At 37.3% G+C, this 21,101-nt stretch overlaps 1 protein-coding gene across 1 annotated transcript in view; it reads left to right on the top strand.

Annotated features, from left to right (window-relative positions):
- ZNF804B (zinc finger protein 804B) overlaps positions 1 to 20,756 on the top strand; it is a 96,568-nt gene extending 75,812 nt beyond the window's left edge. Inside the window, exons 3-4 of the mRNA XM_035021385.1 lie at positions 10,924 to 11,054; positions 17,102 to 20,756. Of these exons, the coding sequence (XP_034877276.1) occupies positions 10,924 to 11,054; positions 17,102 to 20,756 (3,786 nt within the window). The remainder of the gene's footprint in view (positions 1 to 10,923; positions 11,055 to 17,101) is intronic.
- Positions 20,757 to 21,101: the final 345 nt, after the last annotated feature.

Consider the following 21,101-nt stretch of genomic DNA (forward strand, 5'->3'; position numbering starts at 1 on the left):
GAGCTTTTGAAAATCAATATAATACGAGGCTGTCCAAGGTGCCACAATATAAGGAGTTGCTCTTGAAGAAGCCGTGGGATTGTGGGGTCAGAGGGCATCGGGTCAGGTTTTCCTTAGGAACTGAATGGGGAGCAGGTGGCCATGAAGGAGTCATCTAGCCGGGAAATAATGCTGCAGAGCAGATAACAGCCTGCTAAATAAAGACGGCATCGTGACTGCGGGAGGACAGAGCTTTGCCATGGGATTCTCGTAACATTTCCTTTTTAGACTCTTAGGGCTCAGTGCAAATCATTTATTTCCTAAAACTTTCCCTGAAAGAATGTGATTGATTCTTTTGATCTTTAAAAATAAACAGATAGGGTCACCTGGGTGGCTAAGTCGGTAAGCATCTGCCTTCAGCTCAGGTCATGATCTCAAGGTCCTGAGATCGAGTCCCGCATCAGGCTCCCTGCTTGGCGGGGAGTCTGCTTGTCCTTCTCCCTCTGCCTGCCACTCTGCCTGTTAAATAAATAAATAAAATCTTTAAAAAAATAAATTAAAATAAACACAGAAAATAGTCCCTTAAGGCCTTGTTCTGGTCCGCATGATGCCAAAGATAGAAATGAACCTCACAAAAATATCCTTAACCCATTTGATACCTTAACACATTAATCCTTTGAGACCCATTCTAACTCTACATTTTGACACTTGGAGGTGTTTCTAAAAGGCAGAGATTTGTAAACTTTATTTGAACATTTTTATAGCATGAATAATACTTTATAAAGATAAATTATAAATAATTTACATACTAGACTAAAAAATGTCTGAAACATTCTGATACTCTCTACTTTTTCTCCACAGAAATAGTTGCAGTTTTGAGACCCAGTTACATGAGGAAAAAGTGTCTGGATTTTCTTAATCTACATTCTTGTGTTTCTTACATTGAATTTATTCACCATGGTCTAGACTGTGATGGAATGCAAAATTATTTTTTTGAGGTCTTATTAACTAATGATTAATCTAATCAGATGTTGACACAAGTCATAACCTTTAATTAATGAATTTCTATTTGTTCATTCCAGAAATGCTGGATTTCTCCAAACCTAGACATACTTTCTGCAGACACTTAATGGGAATTAATACTATTCTAATATGGTGGGTGTGTTCTTATCATGCTGTGAACTTGGAGAAGGGTGAGGATTAAAAGCTCCTTGAATTTTACTACTAAACCAGTTTGAAAAGCAATTTGCATTCACTCATCACCAAAGCACTTCCTTTGTAATGCTGCTAATCATTTCACAACAACCACTAGAGATATTGACCTTGCTTCTTATTGGCTATATTCTTGCCTAATATAATGTGGCTCACAAAAGTACTAAAAACTTTATACCATGGCACAGAAAATAAATAAACCCTACTGTTAAAAATCCAATAAATGTTTGTGCGTTGTGTCACAGCTGACTCGAATCCTGACTCCAATAGCTAGAGGATGAACGGAACTTAGAAGAAATGGGAATACCAGAGCTGTCCATTTGCTGTTTGAGGACTTCTCAGGGGATCCTGGGCCTTGGAAGGGGTTGGCATGGTGGCTTGTCAGGGGCATCTACCTTACCCACCTGAGTATAGTCCCCTCCTAAGCCACAGAGGTACCTCAGGCTATTTGGGGTTATAAAGAAATGTCTTTTATATTAACCACATTTTTAGGTTATTTTAGAATCTACAAACATCCCCAAACTCGCACATAACAGTGGTGTCTTCAGACCTGGCCATATCTCCTGAATATTGGGCCTGGTCAGTGAAAGAGTCCGGAAATGAGCCCAACAAGGAATCTCTAGGTCCTGATTGTCACAGCACAGCGGGGTGACCATAAGCAATTAGATTTAGAGGCCAGCAATTCCTACTTCAGCAGGGATATGAAGAATCTTCCAGATACTGCTGTGAAGTATTTAACAGCATTTGTGAAGGAATGGATGGAGGCAGAGTATCAGCTCCAGGTTCATTTCTTCTCACCTATTTCTGGCTTGCTTGTGGCTCTGTTGGTCCTCAGAGGAGTGAATTCAACCAAGGGAATATGCTCAGAAGCATTCATTCCGGAACACAGCAGGGAGCTCATCCTGGTGAGTAGCCCAGGCTGTATCTTCCAAGAAGATGGGAGACCTTAAAATATTTTAGTTCATTTCACTATCTGTGTTTGTATAGCGACGAGATCACATAAAAGACGACACGCAAAAAAGCAGAAAATAAGGAAAGTCCCATTTCAACATGTAGAATTCTTCTGAGAAATAATAAAGACATTTTATATAATTTAATTCTTTTGTCTTGATCATATTGTTGTTCAAATTATGCCCTCTCCTGTTTTAGGTTATTGTTAATTATCTATAAATGTCTCCCAAATCATTTCGGTAAAAACATTTCTAAACAATGAACAATATCTAAGAACAGGGTAGACTTTTAATTTCACAAAATGAAACTATTATAAATGTCTAGAATTTTACATAAGCTCTTCTGACTTTTCCTTACTTTTATGAAGATCAGACATTCTGTTTTTAAGTCACAGTTCTTGGCTTGGTGTCTGCTTTGGTGTGGATCATGCCATTTAAACTTCTATGTTTGTTTCTTTGTCTCTAAACTGAGGTTAATAATTTTGACCTTTTGCATTGAGGTTTTGCTCCTCTGTGAAGAATAACATGAATGCCAGCAAAGTACCCTGGGATCTATAGATGAAAATGCAGGGATAGAAAGAATTATTCTATTTAAGAGAGGAAAAAAGGTAGATACACATGAGTAAATCTGTTTTACACGTGCCGTCCTGCTCCAGTGAAGGTGAATGGAGAGTGGTTACCAGCGTGGGCAGAGGCTCACATGCATGTTCTGACCAGTACGCAATAATATTGGGGATATTACCATTCCAAGCACACAGAGATTCACTGACCTGATCAATTTGCCTCTTCATTTATCTATTCACGGCTGAATTCCACTTGCAAGGCATGTGCCAAACATTCATGTTGGCAGGTAGGGAAATAAAGATTGCTTAGTTTGTGCTTTAAAATGAAGCTGAGAGAAAAATTAAATTCCAAATATTTCATAAATGTGTTTAAGCAACTATATCTCCATAAGCCTTATGTGACTTTTTGTTGAGAGCGAATGAAATGCATTGTGAAACTGGAGAAGATATGTGAGGACTGTTTTACTTCCTTTAACCTGACCCTTGCATCTGTCCTTTATTAAATTGCTTTTGATCTGGGCAAGGACCATGGCCTCTCTTCAGGACCAGGAAGACCATCTGTTCTGTACGTTCTCTTTTAAATTCCTTTGCCAAATACAAGGACATGAACTAGTCCCCATTTCCCTCTAGGAAATACTTTTACCCTTTTTCCTGATTGAGATCCATTTTAGATAATAGTAATACCCAAGAGCAAACTTCGAATAAGATTTATCAAAGGAAAGTCTGCCAACAAATCATACTTGAATCCAAAATTTATAATTTTCTTCAGTAGTGAAGATCATGGACTTACAGAAAGTACATGTTTTGATGAAACATTATAAATTGTTCAAGACAAGAGTGAGGAACATACCCAGCACATTTCCTTTTCCTGTCTTATGGTGAGTGCTGTGAATTGTGTAAGACTGTTGAATCACAGACCTGTACCTCTGAAACAAATAATATATTATATGTTAAAAAAAAAAAAAAAGGAAGAAGATAGCAGGAGAGGGAGAATGAAGGTGGGGAAATCGGAGGGGGAGACGAACCATGAGAGACGATGGACTCTGAAAAACAAACTGAGGGTTCTAGAGGGGAGGGGGGTGGGGCATGGGTTAACCTGGTGATGGGTATTAAGGAGGGCACGTTCTGCATGGAGCACTGGGTGTTATGAAATAACTGGGTGTTATACACAAACAATGAATCATGGAACACTACATCAAAAACTAATGATGTAATGTATGGTGATTAACATAACATAATAATAAAAAAAAAGAAGAAAAAAAAAAAGAATATGGTGGAAATGATGCTATGTGACTTCCAAGGTTGTAGCTTCTGCTTGTCATTCTCCTTGAATTATTCATTCTGGGGTAAGCCAGTCACCATGTTGTGAGGATACTCATATAGCCTTGTGAAAAGGAGTGAGCAAGCCACCTTGAAAGGGGATCCCTCCAGTCTCAGTTGAGCTTCCAGAAGACTGCGGCTCCACCTGACATCTAGACCAAACCTTCATGAGAAATCCCGAGCCAGCAACTGCTCAGCTAAGTTGCTCCTGACCTATAGAAACCTTGAGAGATAATAAATGTTTGTTGTGGTTTAAAAAAAAAAAAAAAGAAAGAAAAGACTACACCTACCAGTTTTGTAAAATCCAGATGAAAACTACTCAAACACTCTGTTTTCAGTAAGAATATCAATCAAGTGTTCTTTCTTAATAGCTCCCCATTGCCAGGTAAATCAAGGGCTTTTTATTTCTGCTGCTTCCCAAAGATCTATAAAATCTGACCATTCCTTACCTCTAAAAGTGATCATAGTTCATACCCATTGAGAGTTTGCTATATATCAGGTGCTGTGCTAGTATCCAAACTGATACTAACTTTTACCTTCATCAACTCAAATAATAATTCCAAGAACTCTACATGGCAAATAGTGATCGTTTGCCAAGTTACAAATGTGTAAACTGAAGTTTGGGAAGATTGAGTAAACTTCTTAGAGACTCAAAGCTAGTGAGTGACAGAAACAATATACAAAGTCATGTCTTACTGATTTCAGAATCCTTCTCTTAACCCCTACACTGTATTATCTATCATCCAACACCTCTGGACACCAGACACTTTGTTTTATTGCCCCCCTATTGTTAGGTGCTACTCTCTGTCTTTCTTACTCCCCATCCCAGGGAGGTTCAACTTCACCTGCTCTAACCTATTCACCCTGAGTCCCTGCTGATAAGCAATGATTAATGAGCTTTCTGCAGTTCTTTGTAAATGTGTGAGATAACAACTTTTGTTTTTCTGAAATATATTTGTCTTGTGCTGTTCTCAATAAGAACCGATCAACTCTATACTGTCAAAGAACTTTATTTTCAACTGCTTTGTTTTCTGTTTAGACTAAGATTACTGACAATTATAGGACATGACTTTTTTTTTTTAAATAAGTGGATTTTTATTAGAACGGGAGAAGAAAAGTAAAAACTTGGGAAAACCCAAGCTAAAATATGAGGTTGGCAAAATTTGACCCCCAGATTCTTGGAAGTCTTCCCTATCTGTCCAGTTCTCTTTTCATTAGACAAGTCAACTGTTGGAAGAGTATTTTATAAAAGCATGATCACGTTGGTGTAACCAGTTCCAAAAATATGGTATTTGCAATTAACATTCTGTTGTTTGATGGAAGATCATCGAAAACTCCTAATATAATTGTGGATTTAACTTTTTCTCTTTGTAGTTTTATCCATTTTTGTTTTGTGTATTTTGAAGCTTTGTTATTAGGCATAGAAACATTTAGGCTTATTTTGTCATTCTGATTTATTTACTCCATATCATTATGAAATAACCCTTTTTTTATTCCCGGTAATAAATCTGTTCTAAAATCTACTCTGCTTGATAGTGATTGAGCCCCTCTAGCTTTCTTTTCCCTGCTGTTGACATGATATATCTTTTTATATTCTTTTAACCAGTTGTATCTGTATTTTAAAGTGTTTTTGTAGTTACCATACAGTTGGAGCTTACTTTTAAATCCAAACTGATACAAACTTTTAATTCCAGTGTTTAGACCATTTACATTTAATTTGATTAGTGATATGTTTAGATTTTAGTTGTTACCTTGCTATTTGTTTTGTAACTATCCCATCTATTTTACCTTCCTTTTTACTTTTTTTCTGCCTTCTTTTGGATTGAGTAAATGTAATGATTTCCTTTTATCTTCTTTGTTATCCTATTGGCTAAAACACTTTGTTTTATTATACTAATGGTTGCCATAGAGCATACTGTGCACTTCTTTACTGATCACGGTCTGCCTTCAATTGTTACTCTACTATTTCATGTATTGAGTAAGACCTTTCAACATATTTGTTTTTTCTCCTCTCTTGGGTTTTGTGTTATTGTTGTCAAACATTTTAATTATAAATTTGTTATAAATCCCCTATTTATAGCTAAAACATGGCTATTTTTTTTTTTTTGCTTAAATGTTCTAAATACATTCAAATACTAAGAAATAGGTCTTATTTATCCTGTAGTTACAATTTCCAGTGTTTAGTCTTTTGTGCAGACACACATTTCTATCTGGTCTTATTTTCCTTTTGCCCAGTGATATTCTTTAACATATTCTGTGGGTGTGCTCCTGAATTTTTCCAGTTTTTCTTGTCTTAAAATATTTTTATTTTGGGGTGCCTGAATGGCTCAGTCATTAAGCGTCTGCCTTTGGCTCAGGTCATGATCCCAGGGTCCTGAGATCAAGCCCCGCATTAGGCTCCCTGCTCCACAGGAAGCCTGCTTCTCCCTCTCCCACTCCCCCTGCTTGTGTTCCCCCTCTCACTATGTCTCTCTCTGTCAAATAAATAAATAAAATCTTTAAAAAAAATAAAATAAAATATTTTTATTTCATCTTCTTTAAAAAAAAGATATTTTGGGGGCACGTGGGTGACTCAGTTGGTTAAGTGTCAGACTCTTGGTTTCAGCTCAGGTGACGATCTCAGGGTCATGAGATTGATCCCCATGCCAGTATACATGCTCAACACAGAGTCTGCTTGAGATTCTCTCCCTCTCTCTCTGTCCCTCCCCCTGCTCATGTGCTCTCTCTCTCTCTCTCTAAAATAAAATAAATAAAATCTTAAAAAAAAGATATTTTTACTAAGTATAAAATTTTATTTTGAGAAGTTTTTAATTTTTGTCAAGAAATTTAAATATGTTGCCTCACGTTTTCTCACTTGTATTGTTTCCAATAAGAATTCTTTTGCCATCCTACTCATTGATTCTGTATAGCAATATGTCATTTCTCTTTAGATGTTTTTTTTAAAAATTCCACTTTTTACTGATTTTTTTAAAAATTTGATAATAACAAGTCTTGGTATAGTTTTCTCATGCTTGAGATTTTGGGGGGTATCTATGGGTTTTTGGGTTTCAGGAAATCTGGAAAATTTTCACCCATTACATTTGCAAATACTCCCTCTCCCTTTTTCAGAGACTCCAATTGCACCATTGTCCAGCTGATCACCACCTTTTATCTACTTTTTGAGCTCATAGGATGTAGTTATAACTGTCCTAATGTCCTTTTCTGCCAATTCTAGCATCTGATCAGTTCTGTATTGATGTCAATTGACTATTTTCCTCATTTTAGGCTGTGCTTTCTTGATAATCTTTGCATGCCTGGTAATCTTTGGTTGTTAGATGTTATTAAATTTTCCTTGGTTTTGCTGAATATTTTTGTATTCATATAAATTTCTTTAAATTTGGTTCTGAAATGAAATGAAGTTACTTGCAGTCAGGTTTATACTTGGATCTCTTGCTTTTATGATTTGCTAGGCAAATCAAAATTAGTCCTCAATCCACAGCAAATTATTCTCTACTGAAGCAAGGTTTTCCTGAATTTCTTTCTTTTTTTTTTTTTTTTAAGTAGGTTTATGCCCAGTATGGAGCCCAACACAGGGCTTGTACTCACAACCCTGAGATCAAGACTTGATCTGAGATCAAGAGTCAGATATTTAACTGACTGAGCCACCCAGATGCCCCAAGATTTCCCTGAATTCTAAACTCAATGTCCCATGAGTTTTTCCAGTTTCGTTGGTGAGAACAGGTGCTATTCCTGACCCTATATGAATGCTAGGCGCTGCGGCCATTAATTCTTTCAGGTGGCCCTTTCCTTGGCTTTGAGTAGTTTTTTTCACGCAATTCAGCCTCCTTAAAATTTGAGGGGATCCCTCTTTAGATCTCTGAGGTTTTTCTCTGTGCAGCCTTGAGCATTCAGCATTTGCTAAGCCAAATCTGTGGCTAGATGTCTTTAAATAAAATCTCTTCCAATTTTCTGTGTTCCTTAAACACAGTTTAACTTTGCTGACTTCCTTAACACAATAAATCTCTACCTCCTCAGTCAGTCTTAACTTTTCCTCTATGCTTCAAACACATCTTGTGTCCACCCCTATTGAGAAACTCAATACCATCTTATAAAAATATTTATTCACTTGTCTGTCTTCCTTGAAGGGAAAATTATTGGTTTGACAATTAGATGTCCCTATTATATAGTAGTAGTTAACAGTATGTGTTGTTGGGTAAATAAGACAGAATTCTCAATCATTTCTGTAACTCAGAGCTAGCAGTGCAGTTTGGGAATCTGGGATGCTCATGAAAGAAACAGAGGCATACCTGGAAGTTTCAAAGGAGATTCCAGTCAAGTGTCAGTTGTTGTGAGCAAATAAATACATGTCCTCTCCTAGGCTATTCAGGTTTTACATACAAGTAATATCAAATATTAAATAAATATAATATAGAGAGTTTATGTGGGCTCTTAAACTGTGTAGAACAATTTCCAAAAGATCTTTGCTCATAAGGCAAGCTTTTACTTCAAAAACTAGATTATTATGTATAGGGAGGCTAAGGAAGTATGAGTAGGAGGGTAAGTAAGATTGGAGATTTTAAAAACCTTTCCCTTCTGACCATGGCTGTCTCTTAAGGCCTAGACACTCTGCTGTTTATCAGCTCTAGAGAACTGTTGATTGTTTTTTGTTTTGTTTTGTTTTGCTTTGTTTTTTTACACATGGGCCATAATTTTATTTCTTGAAATTTTCTGCTATTTAAAACCTCTAAAGCTTTTGTCAAAAATTGAATCCATGTCTTTCTCTGATTGACTTATTTCGCTCAGCATAATACCCTCCAGTTTCATCCATGTCGTTGCAAAGCATCATATGACCTCACTGATATGAGGAATTCTTAATCTCAGGAAACAAACTGAGGGCTGCTGGAGTGGTGAGGGGTGGGAGGGATGGGGTGGCTGGGTGATAGACATTGGGGAGTGTATGTGCTATGGTGAGCACTGTGAATTGTGTAAGACTGATGAATCACAGACCTGTACCTCTGAAACAAATAATACATTATATGTTTAAAAAAAAAGAAGAAGAAGATAGCAGGAGAGGAAGAATGAAGGGGGGGCAAATCAGAGGGGAGACGAACCACAAGAGACTATGGACTCTGAGAAACAAACTGAAGGTTCTAGAGGGGAGGGGGGTGGGGGGATGGGCTAGCCTGGTGATGGGTATTAAAGAGGGCACATTCTGCAAGGAGCACTGGGTGTTATACACAAACAATGAATCATGGAACACTACATCAAAAACTAATGATGTAATGTATGGTGATTAACATAACATAACATAAAAAAAAATTGAATCCAGATTGACTCCACTGTTCCCCTTTTGGCCATTTCTAGTTCTGTGAAACTCTTTTTTCTTTTTTAAAGATTTATTTACTTATTTGAGAGAGAGAGAGAGAGTGAGAGAGCTGGGGGGAGGGGCAGAGGGAAAGAGAAACTCAAGCAGACTCAAGCAGAGCCCACAGGGCTCGATCTCACGACCCTGAGATCATGACATGAGCTGAAACCAAGAGTCGGACGCTCAACTGACTAAGCCACCCAGGCGCCCTTGTTCTCTGTGCTTAGAATATCCTCTCTTTGAAAAGTTGGTCTTGCCTCCCTTTTCAGATACTTAGCCCAGATGTGGTTATCTGGCCGCCAACTCCCATAAGCATGTCCCCTTTCAGGAAAAAGCTGATAATCATTAAAGTTTGGGGCTCTTGCTTTATGGGTGGGCAATAGTCCATTACTGCATTATGACCTCACTGGAGAGCTATGTGGTTTTTGCCATTCATGGGAAATATCTTCTCTACCTGATTGGGAAAATGAAAACAAATTAAATGGATATAGATTTCAGACAGTTTGAAATCATTTTGTACGGGTTAAGAGAGACTAATCTTCAAATATCTTCTCAAGTCAGGATTAAGTGCCAAGCTTCAAGATGCTCATTTGATTATGGCTGTTTCTCAATTTGTTCAATATCATTAGGTGTGTTTAGTGGCCAATTCTGAAGTAGAAATCCAAACAGGTAATGAGCAACATCCAATTTGCATGTAAGCCAATTGTTTTAGAGAAAAGATTAATTAAAAGAAGTGGTAGGTTAATTTAAATCAAGCAAGGCCAAGCATCTAATCTGAGTTTAAATCCCTGACCCATTTTTATCATCCTGGATAGAAAATAGGAATCTGGGGGTGCCTGGGTGGCTCGGATGGTTAAGCGTCTGCCTTCGGCTCAGGTCATGATCTCATGGTCCTGGGATCGAGTCCCGCATCGGGCTCCCTGCTCCTTGGGAGCCTGCTTCTCCCTCTGCCTCTGTCTCTCATGAATAAATAAATAAAATTAAAAAAAAAATAGGAATCTGCATTGGATAAATACCTCCACCAGGAAAAAACGAATTAAGAATCCCATTTAGAGCTTTGAACTAAATCTTTCACAATATAACAGATGCTCTTAAATGAAACAAGCTCATTTCACCAAGTATATTTAATAGCATCAATTTGCATGAAGAAGAGTAAGTATGTTTTACAAGTTAGAGGGCTGGGGGCAATGTTGAGAGGAAAGTGCACCCTATAACCTCCTCTCCCTTCACCCATTCATATATCACACATTTTTTGACTTGCGTTTTCACAGGCACATAAATGATTGCAGATATGTAGCCAGGGTGGTCCCAACAAGAACTGGGGTTCAGCTTGGCAGCACACTTCTGTAGTGATTGTGACAAGCTTGATAAATAAGCCAGTTGACAACTACATTTATCTTGGAGAAGAGAATAACATCGATGGAAAAAGCACTTTTTTACTCTTGTCCATCCAGAAAGTTACCTCTGCACCCAGGACAAAGTTTAATAAGGAGCCTTATGGATGGAAAAAAATATTATTTATAGTGCCCTTTCTGTTTTTCTTCTCTGTCCATAGAGACTGAAGGAATTAAAGCAACGGGAATTTGCTCGAAACGTAGCTTCCAAGTCATGGAAAGATGAGAAGAAACAAGAAAAAGCACTTAAACGGCTTCATCAGCTGGCCGAGTTAAGACAACAGTCTGAATGGTAAGAAATAGAGGTATCTCAGATGGTTCAAAACTCTCTTCAATCATTGGGGAAATGTCAAAGATTTATTTGATTCACTGTTACAGTGTAAACAAATTATAATTAATTGAAACATACATTTGAGAGCAAATGGTTCTAGTAGTTAAAGGCTCATAAGTTAGTTCCTTTGGTATCTGACTTTTTTCTTTCCCAATATTTGTTAATTTTATGTGCTCTTTAATGAAACGATCTAAGAATGATTCTAATATACTGGCACTTATTCTATCCAGTTGATTCAAGTGGACGCATTTAGCTCTTTAGTAATTATTTTAACTTTTATAATAATTAAAAAAACCATAAAGAACAGTGCATCTTTTGGGGGAGGAAATAAATCTGTACGTTTCCCTGTACACACTTGAATCTGAAGTAAATAGCACTATCATTGTCCAGATGACAAGAGAAGATGTCATTAATGCAGTTAAATTTACCACACCGTGCCATTTAAATTGATAATTATAACACATGTTATACTGATACGTCCTTGTAGCTGAAAAATAGCTGTTTTACATAAGCTTGGAACTGCCAAATGTTTCAAAGTGAGGAGATTGTTACCTGGAACTCAATTAAATTTGCAGGTTGTGGTTTGTGTTCATATGAATCATAATGTAGAACACCTAATATAGCTCATTAATGCAGTTGACAGCAACCTGGTGAATTGTGAAATTTATAGTTCTATGCCACAATTGAAACCCCTGTTGTTGAAATGAAAAACAAGATGCAAGAAATTTGGGAATGAATGACTCATATTATTGAGTGTCATAAAATATTAGAGCTCACATTTCATTCTAAGAAAATATTTATTTTAAGGATCAATTTACAAGTAAAAACACAGCATTCACCTTACATATGTCCATGTATTTGTATTTGTACCACTATCTTAGACTAATTTAATTAACTTACCAAAATACATAAAAAATAATCAGGCAAAAATTAAGTGAGAAATTTGGTATAAAGAAAAAATAAAGTTTGAAAAAATATGTGTTCAGAGGTGAGGTTAACATAAAAAATGCATGCTCTGAGGTCCTCTACAATCATAGAAACAGGACAAAACTGGTATTGATCTTTGTACCTGCCAACACATTGAGGATCTTAAGCTATTCAAACACACTGTCAGTAAGATGCCAGATAGTCCTTGTCAAAACAGGACTCAAAAGAAAAAGTCTAATGATAATTGTGGTAGCACGAAGGAAAAAAATCTGAGGAATATGTTAATTCTTGGGTGACTTGTTATGGTATTATAAGATTTTTAAAAAGAGGCAAACCTCACTACAGAGAGACAACTTTTAGGTAGGTCCTTTAAAAACACACGACAAAAAATCTGAGTAGACCTAATACACATAATTTTGGTTATTTTATTAGTAGAAAGTTGTCACACTTCTGCACTTCTACTTACCCATTCCATATTTTCCTTTGGGAGAAATAATGGTGCTGATGATTATGATGCTTTTGTTTACAAGTGCTGAGTTTACAAAGCTACTCATGAAGTATCTTCCAAATTAAAACAAATTAAAAGATCTACTCGATGGGGGTTGAGCTGAAAATCATATTAACTAAAAAAAAAAAAAAAAAAAAACACATACTTTATAGAATAGACATACTCTCCAGGTTCCTTTTTTTTTTTTTTTTCCACATTGTTAGGGAAATGATAGGTGTTTAGCTTTCCACATACTCGGAACCAGGAATATTACTGCATTCTTTTCTGCTATCTGCCATCTGCCCTCCAGCTAATTGTTCTTTTTGCTTAAGCAGCCTCATGGCCTAAGGGAAGTCACTTAATAGAATTATTTAATATTTCCATCTTGGCAGCTGAATTGAAAAATGAAAGTAAGAAATAAAATGAAAAAGAAAAAAGATCATCTGTATTACTACCCCCTCCTGAACAACATTTCCCTGTCCATTATTCTCATTATAAAGACTTCTAAGTAGGATGATGCAGATAACAAGAAATTCTTTCTGTGGTCCGTTAGAGAAGAGAGGAGAATTTACTAGTAATAAGAATATTCGAATTGGACTGATGGAAAAAAATGATGCAGAAAACTTGTAATGGGTCTTATAAAGGGCAGTCAACTTTGGCCATCTCTTGAGTAATTCAATGCAACCTGGTTCCTCAGCAAGCCTAGTTATTGTATGGAGGTGGAGAGTCATTCTGTTTGTAAATTTCTACTACGTATGAATTTAAGTAGAGTGTATATTGATATGGACATTTTTCCAAATTTCAAAAATTATAGGACCATTGACTCTGAGAATATGGAATTCCTTATGTAAGAGCTGGATAATGTGGGTCATTAGGATATTATATCATTTAAAGAAATTATGTTGTTTTGATATGTCTTGTTTCTTCTTTGGAAAGTATACTTTTTCACAGAAGGTAATTAAATTGTGCATGTGTTTAGTTGCCAAGAATTAGAATTTTGGGAGAGCTACAAGAATGGACAATCTATTCATAAGAACAAAGGGGTACCTGTACAGTCACTTTTTTATTATAAATAAAAACAATTAGGTAAAAAATACAGAAAGAAACTAGAGAAAGTCTTAGGAAAAGGAGTAAAATCATAAATAAGGATATAACTATAAAAATTAAACCTTTAATTATGTTAAAAGGCATAAACTTCTATTAAAATAATAGAATTGAAAACCACAAAGATAGAAAAATAGGATTTTTCCAAAGTAATAAAAATAAACTAGATTTAAGATAAGGGAAATTAAAGTTTAGAAAGCAATGAGATAAATAGTTTAAAGCATTAGCGGTAGAAGAGATTAATAATGAGGGTGGAAATGCTAAAACTTCTGAAAAATATAATCATAAATGTGGATTGGATTATAAAGTGAGAACAAGAAGTAAGGACAAGAAGAGCAAAATATAATATGAAAACAATAAGAGGAAAGAGGATTAAAAATATTTAAAAGAAGGGGCGCCTGGGTGGCTCAGTCGTTAAGCATCTGCCTTCGGCTCAGGTCATGATCCCAGGGTCCTGGGATCGAGCCCCGCGTCGGGCTTCCTGCTCGGCGGGAAGCCTGCTTCTCCCTCTCCTTCTCCCCTTGCTTGTGTTCCCTCTCTCACTGTGTCTCTCTCTGTCATAAATTAAAAAATACATACATATTTAAAAGAATATAAAAGAAAGACGCTTACACATTAGAGAGATAAATGGTAAAATAAAACAGCAATACAGAAAAGAACATGAAGACTAACATAAATCAAAGCAAGAAAACATGCAAAACAGTACCAGGATAATAAGCAAAAATATTATTAAGGGAAAAATAGAGAGAGATAATATAAAAATAGTAAAATATCTGAGTCATAATGGAATCATGAGATGCAGAATGATAATATTCATGCACCAGGCTTTTGAAATAATTTCTGCTAAATGCAGATAGTAGCAGATTAATTGACATTCCTAGAAAAGGTAATTTAGCAGAAGTATAGCTCCTACTTAATCTAAAGTGTCTCTGTGGCCCTGAGGCAAATCCAGAGCTGCAGATGTCTCTGGTCCTCATTCTTCTATCCCCAGACTGCAGGCACTTTAAAAGACCAATAACTGTAATTAATCTCTGTGCTTTCTATTTCCCTTTATGTTTGAAAGAAATATTTAATAAGCTATCTTAAGAGTGTTCCTTCCCTTTCTTTTTTGAAGTTTTTATTTAAATTCTAGTTAGTTAACATATAGTGTAGTATTGGTTTCAGGAGTAGAATTTAGTGATTCGTCACTGACATGGAACCCCGGGGCTCATCATAACAACTGCCCCATCTTAGCATGTTTCTTCCCATTCTCATATCAAATATGCCTAAACACCCTCTCTAAAAAGCATTTTAAAAATGATCCAAAAAAAAGAAGATTGATGTGATGAGTAAGAAGCAAGTTTTCATTATGAAACAGTTACTGGAAATGCTCAAAAAATTATTTTCCACGAGACGCAAGGGAATGCTATAATTCTAAAGCTACAGCCATTAGTTTATGAAGGGGGAACAGTCTGACAGTATTAAAGAGTGAATGGCAGCTGAAAGTGTTGTAAATTAAAATCCATATGGGCATGGTAAATGACTGGTTGGATATTGTAAAAAATTGAATTGGTGAAATAGAAATTAAAAGCAAGGAATTCTTTCTGAATGAGAGAATAAACTAAGGACACTGAGTACTGAGATAAATAACACCTAAAAGATATATTGAGGAGAGCCAGTACACTTAACATATAAATTCCCAGATGAAAAACTAAGCAGAGAAGAAGCAACAATCGGAGAAATCAGAAGAAACTATAACTGAACTGAAGACGTTGAATTGAAAGGGCCCAGCAGTACTAGCAAAAATTAACCCAAAGAAATCAATCTGTAACTATGGTCTGGTAAAATGTGATGCATATATGTATGTATAATATATAAATACAATAAAAATAGATCCTAGATAATAAATACAATAAAAATACATTATAGACTGGAAATATAATAAATATATATACATAAGTGAAAAGGAAAATTGCAAAATCATACAAGTGCACCAGTGGACTCATTTCAAAAATGAATAAAAGGAGGCTAATTAAGTATTTTCCTACAATATTAAACCTGTAAACACGATGAAGCAAAGTATATGGAATTTGGTGGACAAAAGGAATGTTATTCCAGAGTTCTACGCTGATTGGCCAAATAGTCATAAGTGAAGGGAACAAGAAAGAACTTCTTAGAGAAGGGCTCAGAAAACGCACCTCTCCATTAGAACTGAAGCTACATGTGGGAAAAGATATCACTTGTTTTGGTATTATATACTCAGGTAACAAATGACTGAATAAAAATAAAATAAAAACCTAAACTAGAAAAAAGCAAACAGACACACATCCAAGCATGTAGGAAAAGAAAAGAAAAAGAAAGCCAAGTCAAAGCAAAACATCAGATAAATGGTGTGATTTGTGTTGCCCGCCCCCCAGGAAGGCCAATGTAGTTTTAAGGTAGAACATTAAAGAGACAATTTTAATCTAAAGAGTTTCATCTCTTATGTGTACCGGTGTTTCCAGTTTTCTGATTGAATTACTAATTTAAGCTCCGCAGAATGAATAATCTTTACAAAGCTGTTAAAAGATAAAACATATATATGCATAAAAGGTAGACAGAACGTATTTTGGTGAGGAAGATGAAAAAGAAAAGATTTCAAAATAATTGAAGCTATGGAGAAGGCTTGTAGATGTGTGTTACTTTATTATGCATTTGTTATAATTGGTCAAAATAGTGACCAGTCATGAAGAAAGAACTAGCCACACTGTTTCAAAGGGAGACAAACAGGAAGGAATTTTAAACCTGAAGCAACAAAAATCATAAACTGGTAGCCTTTATACAAAAAGGCAAATGAAATATTTTTATGCTTTGGAAATGACTTTTAATTCCATTGAATTCCTTATTTAATGTGAAGTCACCGATTGAAAAACTTTGTGAAAGAACGTTAAATCTATATTCCAAAAAAATGATAGGTTCTGCAGGACATCTATTGAGATGTAAATGCAACACTTTATTTTCTTTTGCAGCACTAGCGTAAGATAGTCACTTGCTATTGCTTCTTGCTAATTTCAGAATTAGGGGGAGGAAAAAATGAAACAAGATGAAACCAGAGAGGGAGACAAACCATGAGAGACTCTTAATCTCAGGAAACAAACTGAGGGTTGCTGGAGTGGAGGGGGGTGGGAGGGATGGGGTGGCTGGGTGATGGACATTGGGGAGGGTATGTGCTGTGATGAGTGCTGTGAATTGTGTAAGAGTGGTGAATCACAGACCTGTACCCCTGAAACAAATAATACATTATCTGTCAATAAAAATTAAAAAAAAACACACTTAAGTGATGTATTTTAGAAATAGCCACTATGAAACATAGGTGTACTGAGTTGTATAAATCCAGTGAAATGGTTATATGACAATAGACATAGTTTCATAAAATAGCATAACTCATCATAGAAACACTAAGAAATGTTCGCATATAGATAAGATTTCAAATCCAATGTCTTAATCATTTAAATGTTTATTGTATTTACAGTGTTTCTGGAAATGGACCAGCATACAAAGCTCCCAGAGTAGCCATAGAAAAGCAACTTCAGCAAGGAATTTTCCCAGTTAAGAATGGCAGAAAAGTATCATGCATGAAGAGCGCTCTTCTCCTTAAAGGAAAGAATCTGCCCAGAAGCATTTCCGATAAACAGCGGTCCACCATGCAAAACCGACCCCAGTTACAAATGGACAGACGTTATTTGTTCGGAAATCGGGTACCACAAGCCTCTTCGGATCTCAGTGGTGCAAACCACAGGACAGGAGTATCATTTTCTTTTTCCAAAAAAGTGCATCTGAAATTAGAATCTTCAGCCTCTGTTTTCAGTGAGAACACAGAGGAAACCCACGATTGTAGCAAGTCACCCATCTATAAAACAAAACAAACTGCGGAGAAATGCAAGTGCCGCAGGTTTGCAAATGAGGATACACATCTCACTAAGGAAAAAGATATAAACATCACCCCAAGCCATCTGGAAAGTGTCTTACACAATACCTTCTCCATAAGATCTCAGATCATTCAAGACAAAAAAGACTCTATTGATGAAACACTAGAAGATTCGATTGGCATTCATGCTTCATTCTCTAAATCTGATATTCATCTTTCAGATGTGGATTTTACTCCTTGCAGCAGAGAAAAAGAAACTAGAAGTACGGTGAAGAACACTTCGGAAAACTGCATTCATCACTCATGCCAAGCAAATGCTTCCTCCAGCCCACCAAATATTTACAAGCACAGTGATGCCAGGATATTTGAATGTCTGGATGAGTTTCCATCACTGGAGCCAAGAAAGCAAAACAGGACAGTGCAGCTGAATCCCAATTCCAGAATGGAGAAGGGAGAAGAATCTTTAGATGAAACAGAAAGAGTTAGCAGAAATGTACAGAGGCTTGTAAGAGATGCGTGTCCCCATGATGTGAAGTCGAAACCATTGCCTTTTCTCCACGTACAAAGTAAGGATGGCCACACCACCCTCCAGTGGCCTACGGAACTTCTGCTCTTCACAAAAACAGAGCCCTGCATCTCTTATGGATGCAACCCATTGTATTTTGATTTTAAGCTTTCTCGGAATGCAAAGAGTGACCATGGTTCAGAGGGCCTAAAAACAGAATTGATGAAGGAGCCCTCAGAAATGAAGACAACAATAGAGAGCCAAGTCTCAGGTTTAATTGAAGACCAACAAAAATTGATCCAAGAAGACGATCAATCTCTGAAACCAAAGATGATAGCTAATCCAGATTGGGAAAATTTCCAGAGAAAATATAATTTGGGCTACAATGATTCTGAGCCAAATATGAGTCAACATAATTTTAGAGCAAGTGATTTGGAAATGAAAAATCCTGAAGTGCCTGCTTACCTTGATATCTCTCTAAAGAATTGTGTAGAAAACAACAATAATAGTGATAATGAACTTAAGGAACCTTCAAGGGCCCATTGGCAAAGCTGCCCGAGGGTCATCCTAAATGATGCAAATGAGGGCCTAGCTTTTTCTCCTTGCATCTCGAGGACGAAGAAACCAAAACTGATTCCTTGTGATCCTCATTCGGATATTGAAGTTGGAAATCAGTTCACCTGGAATTCGAGTCCTTACCCAGTAAGGGGTCACGGTGATCACGGGAAGGACGTTAGTGTAATCTTGAATAGTAACCACATCAGCATGGCCAGCAGGGCTTCCGGACGTAGAAACAAGAGAAATTCTCCAAACTTGTCTCTGAATAGACTTTCTAGCCCTTCAGACACGTGCTCTGGCAGTACATCCAGCCTGAGAAGCGCTTGTTCAAGTGCTCAGTCTGGGGATGAGGGCAGCGGTAATTTGCTCTTCTTTTGTAAAAGAGAACACAGCTCCATTGAAAGGCACAAAGGGAGACAGCAAACACACAACTGCCCCTGCCCGTCTGAGGAGATGGTCAAGGGCACCTGCCTGCCATCTGAAATACCGAGAGATCAGAACTGCAGATCGTGGGAATCGGCTAAGAATGAAAAACACTCCACTCATAGATACGGCCGCTGCAGACAAAGATCTAAACTGGGCAAAAATCAACAGCAGTTTTCAGGGGCCAAATCCAGGAGAATCCCCCACTGTGATTCTAGCTCACAGGTGTCCTGTCCCAGGAACAGTGAAAAGCCACCAAATTGCCAGGGACCTCGGCATGGCAGATGGGGCTCTTACTCAGGAGAGAGTATTTATTGTTTAAATAAAAGCACGAGAAGTCAAGAGTCTTTGGACAGCCCTCATATTTGTGACCTGGGAAAAGGAAAATCCATGCAGTATAACTCTGGGAACATCAGCTGCCTTCTGAGGAACTGTTCTAGCAGCCCTTCTGAAACCACGGAGTTGACAGAAGGAGAGAGGACTCCCCTGACAGCCAAACACCTTTTAGAAAGAGTGCAAGCCAAGAGGTGTCAGGAACAATCAACCAATTTTGAGGTCTCTTCAAAGAACCGTAAAAATGAATCAGAGGCTCATTCACAAATTCAATGCACAATTCAGTTCACACCCCTGGGCTGTCACCAACAAGCATTGCCTTTGTCTGAAAAAACACAGAACACAAGTAAGAAAGGGAATGATCAAGGCGGTGCGATTCAAAGGACTCTAGAGAAAGACCAAGTCAAAAGTTCACAGACAAATAATGTCACCGTTTTAGGAGATCCTGATTGTGATAACCATCTTTCCAAGGGTCTAATTCATGTAGTAGCGGATTCTCAGTCACCAAACATGAAAAAGAACCCAACAACAAAAGAACCAGTAAAACCTTTAATTAGTGAAGTCCAACGTTTTATTCAAAGCCGTGACCCAGTACCAAATGATTTCCCTGGTGCTTTTCCATCTAACAGATATACCGGTGTTACGGATTCAACAGAGACCAAAGAGGACCAAATAAATCTAGACCTGTGGGATGTGAGCATGCCTATGAATCATGGAGAGGGGGATATAAACTCTTACTCTGACAGAACTATGCAGAAGCATGACAAAGTAGAAGATGAGTCAGAAGTGTGCCATAAATCAAGCTCGCCCCCTTTAATTCAACAGCCAATCACATTTTCTCCAGAAGAAATAGATAAATACAAGCTCCTACAGCTACAAGCCCAGCAGCACATGCAGAAACAGCTCCTATCGAAGCATCTTCGAGTTTTGCCTCCTTCGGGGCCGGCTGCCTTCTCCCCAGCCCCGGCCATGCAGACGGTCCCGGTTCACCAGCACACATCAATCACCACCATCCACCACACGTTCCTGCAGCATTTTGCTGTTTCTGCTTCCTTAAATTCCCATGGCAGTCCCCTCCCCATAGCTCATCTACATCCTCTTTCCCAGCCACATTTTACTCCATTCACGTTTTCCCCTCTGACTCCCACCATCCTCCCGGTGCACCCCACTTTCTTAGCGGGCCATCCCCTGCATTTGGTCACCACTGCCCCCTTCCACCCGCCTCACATCACACTTCAGCCCCTGCCCTCCGCCACATTGATCCCCGCATTGTTTGGCCCTCACTTAAACCCAGCCACAACTTCTATCATCCACTTGAACCCTTTAATTCAACCGGTGTTTCAAGGTCAAGATCTTTGCCATCATTCTTGCTCTGGTCAGATGCAACCATTAAACGGAGTGAAAGAGGCCTTAAATGTATCATCAGCAGACTTGAACTAATAGGTGTCAAAGCCCCTCTTGAGGATAAATAAAACACATTGTCACTACCTACAAAAATGATATATTTAAAGTGGTCTATCTGGTTAACATTTTAAATATTGGTGCCAATTCAAAATGTGTCCAGTATATAAATATGAATGAATTGCCAATATCAAAATAGGAGCGTTTTAAGAATTTCTTTTAACTCACATAAATAACAGAGCAAATTTAAAATAAGTTTGTGGAAAGGTAAAGGGAAACGTGTTAAAGGTGTGTTTGGATGAGTTCTCACATAATGTTATAAAATGGTAACAGAAAACATTTGGGCAGATCACTGATACTACAAAGAAAATCAAATGGAAAATA

The sequence above is a fragment of the Mirounga leonina genome, unplaced genomic scaffold (assembly GCF_011800145.1).
Source record: "Mirounga leonina isolate KUSES-001 unplaced genomic scaffold, KU_Mleo_1.0 Mir_174, whole genome shotgun sequence".
Classification (NCBI taxonomy): Eukaryota; Metazoa; Chordata; class Mammalia; order Carnivora; family Phocidae; genus Mirounga; species Mirounga leonina.